Source organism: Excalfactoria chinensis, unplaced genomic scaffold (assembly GCF_039878825.1).
Source record: "Excalfactoria chinensis isolate bCotChi1 unplaced genomic scaffold, bCotChi1.hap2 Scaffold_407, whole genome shotgun sequence".
Taxonomy (NCBI): Eukaryota; Metazoa; Chordata; class Aves; order Galliformes; family Phasianidae; genus Excalfactoria; species Excalfactoria chinensis.
The window spans coordinates 7,891-17,497 of NW_027315695.1; the positions used below are offsets into that span (position 1 = coordinate 7,891).

The 9,607-nt window shown below is 41.7% G+C and overlaps 1 protein-coding gene across 2 annotated transcripts; it reads right to left on the bottom strand.

Moving 5' to 3' along the window:
• Positions 1 to 1,352: 1,352 nt before the first annotated feature.
• Positions 1,353 to 9,205, bottom strand: LOC140265055 (WD repeat and SOCS box-containing protein 1). 2 transcript variants are annotated; one of them, XM_072360927.1, is made up of 9 exons: positions 8,636 to 9,205; positions 7,886 to 8,054; positions 7,512 to 7,810; positions 6,918 to 7,049; positions 6,440 to 6,540; positions 4,131 to 4,303; positions 3,635 to 3,748; positions 2,789 to 2,896; positions 1,353 to 2,482 (listed from the first exon to the last, which is right to left on the bottom strand). In XM_072360927.1, exons 1-9 carry the CDS (start codon positions 8,673 to 8,675, stop codon positions 2,323 to 2,325), a joined length of 1,296 nt encoding a protein of 431 aa, XP_072217028.1. In that variant the 5' UTR covers positions 8,676 to 9,205; the 3' UTR covers positions 1,353 to 2,322. The 2 variants fall into 2 exon arrangements, with proteins under 2 accessions (XP_072217028.1, XP_072217029.1); XM_072360928.1 differs by having other exon boundaries at positions 7,512 to 7,780; positions 8,636 to 9,200.
• Positions 9,206 to 9,607: the final 402 nt, after the last annotated feature.

A 9,607-nucleotide genomic window follows, 5' to 3' on the forward strand; every position in this document is an offset into this window, starting at 1 on the left:
TGGGCTGAAATATAATATACCTTCTTTCACTGTGAGTCTGAAGTACATGTGTTGTCACTTAACAGTGCTGGAGCAACGGAATGGGGATATTTATAGGATTGGTTGGTTGGTTTTTTACTGTTTTTCTTTTGGTTTTTCACTTTAAGGCCTGCTGTGCTGTGCTCAGTATGAGTTCTTTCTCTTTTGTCAGAGACTTCTTGTATTTCACCCAAGAAAATGAGGACATGATCAGAAAATAAATCTGACCACACTGTTGAAGTAGGGAAGTGCCTTGTATTTCCAAAGCATCCTAGTCTTTTAAAATGCCAACAGCATGTCCAAGAATGAATGATTTCTTTATCGTTTCTGTATGTAGTAGCTAAGCTGGTGGAAGCCAAGTCGGCCATCTGTCACATCCCACCAGAAAATAAAAAGATGTTTGATCAATTGAGGTTGGATGGAACCATCAAAAAGATGCGCTCTCTGCCTAGAAGACTTGCCAGCTTCTGTGATAGGAGGACTTGTGTTCTGGTGAGATTTTGCTATATCCCACATGCACTAAATTCATTCAAAACAATTCTCATCAGTCCTATTTTCCAGTTTCATCTGTGTTCCCTGGAGTTTTTCACCACTCCATCATAGTACCAGTGCTGGTACTGCTGCAGGAGTCCACTAATGCAGCCAGTACACAGATCAGGAGAGCATGGAAACAGTTCCCCCACTTGCTGGAATAAGATGGACAACAGTCCTGCTCAGATTCAAGTCTTCCTCTTGCTGTGTCTGCTGCCCACTCTCACAAGGATGAAATTAGCCCTCTAGAAAGTGTTGGCTCCTTCCCTAGGGCTTGACAAATGGTTTGAGGGCAGCTACTTTCCATCCCTAAGCAAATCCCTATTGCATGCCTGTCACCACAGAGGAGCCGGCGTAGCTGCCACTGATGTAGGTTGGTTAATTTTTAACAAGCCATTGGCCACAATTTAAACATGTGGATCTTGTTCATTGCAAATCTGCCACATGTCATATGCAGTATATAGTAACTGTTGTGAGAAAGAGTTTTAACAGTACTCTAATAGAGCATGGAAGTAAAATTCCCCATTCAACTTAAACATTACTACAGCCTGTACAAACCCAGCTACGTGGTGCAGCCAGAACTCCCCTTCCTCCATTTGACACAGTGCACAAACACAGGAGCACTTTATGTCACCGAATGCTTTTGACCTGGTCTCATTAAAGGGCTGGTCGTGCTGTGGTTCCCCACACTGATTATTTACTGAGATTAGCGTTCTGCAGGCCTGGAAAGGAAAACTGTACAAGAGCTGCTAGAACTGGTGCATGCAGGTAGTGTTCACAAATCAGTCGCCAGTTGCAACAGACACTTTTATACAAGTTTTAATAAAAAAAATTCAACAAAAATATATATAATCAGGCATTTTATGCAATGCATACATTCTTTATATCTGCAGGTACAGATAAATAACAGAAGGCAAAAACAAGTATTTTGCTTATCTTTGGCCATTAACCAATAATCACCCCCAGAGAGATATTACAGGGTCAAAGAATATTAAACCGAGTCTGTAACCTTCTCTTATTACAGACAAAGCATCAGGCAATAATACAGTAGTTAAATTTTTAGAAATGTAAGGAAATATTTCTTCAGCACTGCCTAATACTTCAATAGAACCTGTTTTACTGATGTGGAACGTAAGGCCTCCTTTAGCTGACACAGGCAAAACCCCTGACTTTATACTAGATATGCTCCATCCCTCACTACCTTAACTTACTTCCCTTCACCGTACGTTGTTCTAAAAAGCTACGCTGTACCTCTCCATCAAGTACACTAACATGAATTCATAACTGTGGATCAGTTTCCTGAACCCCAACCAATGAACATACACACAGAGCAGTTAAGCTTCCTTATGTCAATATTTTTTCTAACTCAGTGTCCCAGAATAATAGTTATCCTTCCACTTTACAGCACGGATGCATCTGATGGCTCTACCAAAGCAATATATACATGACACACATCAAAAATGATAAAAGCAATGTTAAAGGTACACTGACAGCATGTAGCAGCTTATGTTTATGTATGTACATATTTTCACAGTCACATTTTAGAAAACTGAGAACATCAGGAATACTTCTACTGTGTTTTCCATAAATATTAAAAACATAACTGTCAGGCCTTTGGACAAAATATTTAGGATATCATTTTTAAATAGCTCTTGAAAAACTGTAGCGTTTTAATCATAAAGGCTGTAGAGTTTGAGGATTCTTTGAAGTGTTCAGCCAGTTTCAGCAGCTGGGCCACCTGCCAGTTTGGTAGAATTTTTACTTTCTCTCTGCTCAAATCTGGTAACAAAGAAATTCCACCACTTTTGATGGAGTAGGCAAGTTCCTGACTTGGCTTGTGGGCATCACTCTTCGAATTGCCATGCGACACAAATGCTGGAGGCTAGAGACTTGTCTTGGAGTTGCCCAGAAGAACACACTGCCGTCCTGCGTCCTGCACAGTAAAAATAAATTAGTAAGTAAACCAGAGAAAGAAAACAGAATTACTGCCCTTGATTATCTAATGATCTTACTCCAATCCACATTTGTGGGTCTGTATTTTATTTATTCTCTAAGATAAGAAATGAGTTTATCAAGTTCTAGATTATACTGCTATTCCTGGCATGTTTAAATAAACAGAATCAGAAGTAAAATAAAGCCAGAAGCACTGAGTTGCAACTTATAACTGAAGATCCTCAGACCACTTAGCTAACAACTAACCGTGTTACTTTAATATTTAAGGGGGGGAGCATATACTTGCCCTGTAGCTAGAACACTGCCATCAGTAGAAAAGGTACAACAGAGCCCGTTGTTCAGAGGTGCAACTTGTATAGGGTAGTCTTCATCAATTCTCCAGAATCTTACCATTCTGAAAAGGAAAAAATGAAGCAGTAAGTTACGAGAATAGACATTTAACTCCATTTTGAATCACCTCTGACTCCACACACAAAAAAATGGTCTGATGCAAAATTCAGATGTGGCCTGAAATACTGTGACTTCTTCATTCCTGATATATGCCATCATTTGTATTTCTTCAACTGTTGTAACTCTGCCAATTAAAGGTGGCCTTCTGTAGCAGAAAGCAATAACCTGAAGATCTACAAAACCTCTCTTAAGTGTAATACCGGACAGGAACGCCCAACAATGCCTATCTTAACATTAAATTAAGCAAATCAACTAAAGCATTCCTGTAATTTATATCCTTGCTGTCATATGAGAAGGCACTCTTTATATGCTTGAAGTTCCTCAAAATATAATTAGCACAATAGCAGAAACTGAATACCAGATCATGGAGTACTTTTCATTTTGCTGTGTAAACTAAAACAACACAAAATTCTTAACTGCACTATTACTTCAATTTACATTTCTCATTGATTATAACCCCTCTTTTTTTTGTTGTTGTTATTCCAATCATCTCCCCTGCACACAGCTCATTATTTTCTACATTCAAAATGAACAGAAACACATAGCAGTCAGCTCATCTACTTTTACCAAGACTACCAAACGCCATTTATCAGTTTAAAACAAACCAACCCCAACTGTCATTAAATGTTCCCATCACATGGAAAGAATTAAAGGAGTCCAACAGATCTTTCCCCATACTCACTTATCATCAGCAAGGCTTGCAATATGTAGTCCATCGTGACTAAAAGATACTGATCTAACCCATCGGTCATTTGCACCTCCAGCAAATATTGGAGTAGGAGGTGGAAACAGATGCCTGCAGATAGAGAGACACTTAGCCAACAGCGTAATACTTAATAACTATAGCAGATCTTTCTTCTCTACTAGTTAAGCTAAAAGAAAAATGGACTAAACATTTTAACCATGAAAGCAGGGGTGGAAATTTAGCTACTGTATTTTTTGCAGTACCAAATATTTTAGCTTTACCAAAAATGCTTTAGTTAGTCCACACTGAAGTACTGGTGCTTTAAATTCTTTCTCGGAAGGAAAAACTCCACCATCCTACCGTTGTAGGACTTTTGTCAGCCGCTACTAAGATTTTCTTTGCCAGGTCTAGTTATCAGTTACAGCCAAAGAAAAGCATTAATCTTCAACAGACACCTTTGTTGTAAATTTCTGGATTTATCTGCTGCACTTACCCAAACTCCCTAAGAATTACTCCAATGTATGGATCCCAGACATAGACTCGAGTATCGTAGGATGCAGTAGCCAGTAAAGCTCCGTCAGGAGAAAACTCACAGGCTACAACATCATTGTGATGTCCTTCAAGTTTTCGTATCATGGAGTATTTATCCATATCCCAGAGAAAAACCTGCAATTAAATAAGCTAATGTTATAGCTCTGCTCAGCGAAGCAATGAAGCAATTACTTTGTTTAAGAATAGCTGCTTATTTAGGATTATATTAAAATCAGGCATTATGAATTACTACAATTAAGAAATATGCTCAGTGTCATACTCAAGATTAAAATGAAAATTTAAAAAAATAATTAAAGCAGACATGCAAATTCTAACTTGCTTGTTAAATGTTATTAACAAAATAAGACAAAATATAAGATAAAGACAACACAATTTAACCATGTAGCTTACTGAAAATCATGTATTACAAAACTATTTTATTAAAATATGCAGAAATCAATAGGGTTAAACTCTACAGTCCCCTCTTTCCAGTAACTAACAAAATTTTAAGAAATATACAGACAGAAAGTGTAAGGTTAACATATTGTTACTCCAGTGGCATCCCTTTGAGTTTAAGATCACTTGTTTACAATTGGCTTGGATCACCAACGTCAGCCTAGGAAGAGAAACAGATACTGCAAGCAAAGAGAATTTTCACAGCCAAAAGTTATGTCTCTGGCAAAACAATAGGGAAGTCTAACCATATTATTAGAAAGAATTTATGCATTTTAAATCAACAATAAAAAACCATTAATATTACAGTTTACTCAGTTAATTGCATACTGCATTATAAACAATGATAAAATATTATTCTTGGATTTTACATGCAGTTGTACATTATATATATATATATAATCACAACGAAAATTGTGCGTAATTACTTAATACAAACTATTGTTGTTCTGTAGCATAAGTTTATAGAAAATATATTATCTTAAGCATAAGATATTATGTCCCTGAGAGAACTTATTAGGGTCCTTGACTTTTTTCTTCCCCTTACTCGCAGATTAAAACCGAACATCTTAGATAACTATACATGTTTTAGCAAAGCAAACATGGCCTTAATGCCTCACGTACTTCCTAAAACTGAACCAATTTCTCTAAGAAGACCCCAACGTTGCATAAAAGTAGAAACTAGGTTTTAGGAGTCAAGTGTGTTTCACTGCTGTGAAAATTATTCAAAAAAGAAAAAAAAAAAAAAAAAAAAGAAAGAAAGAAAGCAGAAAGTGGACATCAACCAGCACCTGCGTACGTACAGTACACCTTGCAGTCGAATGCAAGGTTACTTCATCCTATGGTAAAGTTCGCCCCCAGCCTGGTAGCCAGAGATGCCACTCTTTCTGCCCAGCTAACACCATTGTGCTCCTGTGTGAGTGGTGCCAGCTTAACTCAATCACACCAATATTGCTGCCACCACCTGTGACAGGGAAAGCAAGAAGCTTATGGAAAACACACAGCCTAAAGATATCAACGTATACATCTACATCTACTCTAATTAAAGAAAATCAAGCCCCCAAACTCAACTATTCTCTATCAAGACTGCACTGATAATTTAAAGCATAAAATGCATTTGAACAATCATCTATACAAAGCAGTATTCAACTACTGAACTGTGCTTATTAATCAGCATAGACAGGCTTCATTAAACTACCCAAAAAGCCCCTGCAACTAAACTGAACACCCTTTTCTGTCTTAATCTAGTTCTTCAGTGCCAAGAAAAGCAGCTTGCTGCATACATGCTTTACCTGCACTGCTTTCAGTTCTCTAGCAGGGCATTACAATACAGATGAAAAGAAAACCAGTATGCTGCTCTTCATTCTAGCTCTTTTAGACACGTGAGTGCCGTTTGTATTGGGAACACGCAGAAATATTTTTGTTCAGCAGGGAGATACCATGACTGCCTGACTTTAAAAAGTCCTTTTCATTGAGTAGGAGATAGAAAGGATAGAATCAATAATAAAATAGCTTTGTGCATTAGTCTATGCCTCTTCTAACACTGGAAACTTTACACATTGATTTCATACTACTAACAGGTGTGCAAGATTACTTTTCAAAGAATGCTTAAAGTTTCTTCAACTAAAAGCAGTGCAAGTTCAATTCATAAAATAAGTGTCTCAACACAACATTTGCTAGTTAAATTTCATGCACTTTTACATCATCACAAAACATTAGAAATCCATGACACAGAGCACAAGCTTACAGTTACTTAGATTTAAAATGATTATGCATGTAATTCAGTAGATTTAATGAGCAAGAAACTCTGACACATACTGCTTTACTAGCTCCAACAGAACAGAGAATGGAAGAATCTGGAGAGAATGCACAGCCATATACCCAGTTCTGATGTCCTCTCAACACTTTCATCATATTTCCTAAAAAATAAGATACATAATAATTTTAAAACATCAATTTCCATTAAATGTTACAGATGCAATTTGAAAAGCTCTGTAAGACGTTACACTCTTTCCAAACATCCTGCCATGTCAGTCTGCACAGAGATATACATTCTCCCACACAGTCTCTTTTTTCCCCTATTGAAAGAAGTCTCTTCATGAACACTTTTAAGTTAGCCCAATCCGGCTGGTACCTCTGGGTCACATACAGACAGTTTTCAGAGAACATACCAAGTTAATGACTAATATAATTTTTAAATTATTATTATTTTTAAGAAGTGCTGGTGTTAACAGCAATAAACAATAGAGTAGATGCATATTTCTCCTGTGTTACAGCAGATGAACTGAAAACATACCGTCATCTTTCAGGTCCCACACTCTCAGTGTTTTGTCTCTGGATGCAGACACCAAAATCAGGCTCCCATCTGGGGCAAACGTTAAATCTCTAACAACTTCTGTGTGGTCCATCAGGTTAAGGAGGAGTTTTCCTGTTACACAAAAACACCACAATTTAAAACGAAGGGCTGTACTTTTATTCAGATGAAACCAAATATGCCCAAATTTGACATATATTCTCCCCCATACTCAAGGACAGTAAGTAACCACTTGTTTTTAAAGTCCCCTTTGTTTCAAAATATACTAAAACTAAACAATCCTGCACAAGATTTTGGTGTAAACAACTAATGTGTATAAAGTCCATCACATATGTAAGCAGTCTGCAACACCAAGGCCTCATCTCCCATCACCTACATCTCAAGGAACAACCTGAGTCTGTTGTCTGTTGGAAACAGCACGTTTCCAGTTGCAGCTCACGATTTCTTTCTTAGATCAATTTGTATTCAACATACAATTCCCAAACAGAATTCTGTAAACTATTCCTTCTTTGTATCAACGATGTTACTACCGCATAAAGTGCCTCAGAAATGCCAGCTCCCCCTCACCCACACTACCTGTGTACACATCCCAGATCTTGATGCGCCCATTGTTCAGGCCTGTTGCGAGCAGAAGCTGGTCCTGCCCAAATTTGAAGCGATGCCATTCGATATTCACACAGCGACTCTGCTTCTCAGGCACCGAAGACCCAAAAGCAAGACTCCAGACAATGTCACCGCAGTCTATGATATGTTCACAGGGCTTATTTCTCTGACTGCCGTCGCTGTTCTGTCTTGGAAGCCTCGTACTGGCTGAATTTGCAACATTCTTTGTGCTGTGCAACAAGCTGCAAGACAAAAAAAACACAAGAGAAACTCTATGAAGAGTTATCTCCTATTTTGAAATCCTCAAGTTCTTCAGGCTAATTGAAAGCCACGGAGCTTTATCTTACAAGTTAGTAAGGCACTGGGACCAGGGGACCAGCTTCACTATACGATGTCCTTGTGACCAGGCAAAGTAGGATCCATCGGGAGCAAACGCAACAGTCCAGTTCTCACGTCCACACTTCTTGTCGAAAGGAGAAGTGGGGGCCAAGAGTTCTCCAACCGCCCGTGACCGTGCTGAAAAAACAGAGGAAATTCCATTTCAACATGAATTAAGCATTTTTTAAGACGTTACGAGGAAGTGACAGTGTTACTTAATTGCCTTCTAATTCATCACTTGTAAAGCAGCTGCGGAACAGTCTCACTGTCACATCAGAAGCAGCTGACGTTTCTGTATGCCTGAGCTGCAGGACTGGCCGTGTCCTGGCTGTCATGGCAGCAGTACTGCACTACGTTCCAGCCTGCCCCGATACTCCATAACTGAGGGAAGAAGCTGTGTAGCGCCGCTGGGTCCTGCCCACGAATGGCAGAAGCGGCTGCGGCCGAAAGAAGCCCGTCGTGAAACACGGTGCGCTGAAAGCCGCCGTCTCGTTTCTCAACCCACGGACAAAGCCGTTCTGTTTCCCCGACCGCGCGGCGAGGGGCGGCAGCGCAGCCCCGGCCCCAACACAGCGCAGCCGCTCCGCGCCCGGGGTCCAGGGTCCGGGAAGGCCGAGTTGCAGCCGCGAGGTCCGGGACCCGCTCCCGGTGAGGCCGCCCACCCCTCCCAGGCCCGAGCTGAGACGGACGGACCGACCGACCGACCGCGCCGCCCTCACCGATGAGCTTCTCGTTAACACTCAGGGGAAAGCTGGCCATCTACGGGGCCGCCCTTCGGACCGGCTCGGGCGCGGAGCGGAACCTGCGGCCGGGCGCAACGCAGCTACAGCGACGGCCGCTCGCGGGGCACGCAGGCACTGAGACAAAATGGCGGCCGCGGCGCGGGAAGTAGAGCCGGGCGGGGAGCGCCGGCCTCGCCCAGCGGACGGGGGCGGGCGCTCATCGTCCTGCCTTCCTTCCTTCTCTCCCTTCCTCCTCCTTCGCTCCGTGCGGGGGTTCTCGGCCGCGAGCGTTGTGCCCTTACTGCCCGTTGGGTCTTTGCAGCGCTCCGTCCTTCTGCCCCTCTGGCCGGACTCCTCTCGGATCCCGAACCGCTTTCGCTGCCCTGCAGAGCTCTACACTGAGCCCTGCAGAAGCCAGCACACCTTCCTAGAGGTGGTCGCAGCCCCGAAAGTCCCCTGGCTGTGTTCACATTGTGTCTGGGAAAAAAAGATCTCATGGCATTGCTTCAGCAGGGCGGCGCGGTGTCCTGCGGTTGCCACCCGCTTTAGCAGCATCCTTCAGTCCCATCTATACCAAAAGGTAGCACACCCTGACTGCAGTAATGGACTAAACCTTGGGAAAGTGGCTCCCCCAAGCATGGGGCTCTCACTGCTGGGAGGACCACGGGGGAACCTGTTACAGCCAGATTCCCCTGTTACACTGGTGTGTGCTGATGTGGCCGGTGGATGGGCTGTAGAGCCTCCCTGTGGGATCATAAATACTGCGTGGCTCTGCTGTCTGGCAGCATCTGGTGACACTCCTCAGTGCCTCACACAGCAGTTGTCTCATTATCTTTTAAGACAAACTGGCATTCTTGATGTCTGTGACCATGTGTCTGCAAGGCAACCCATAAACTAACAAGTATGCGAACGCTTCTATGAATGCATTGCAGTGTGTGTACCATACCAAGGTGTGCACCTGATTCCATC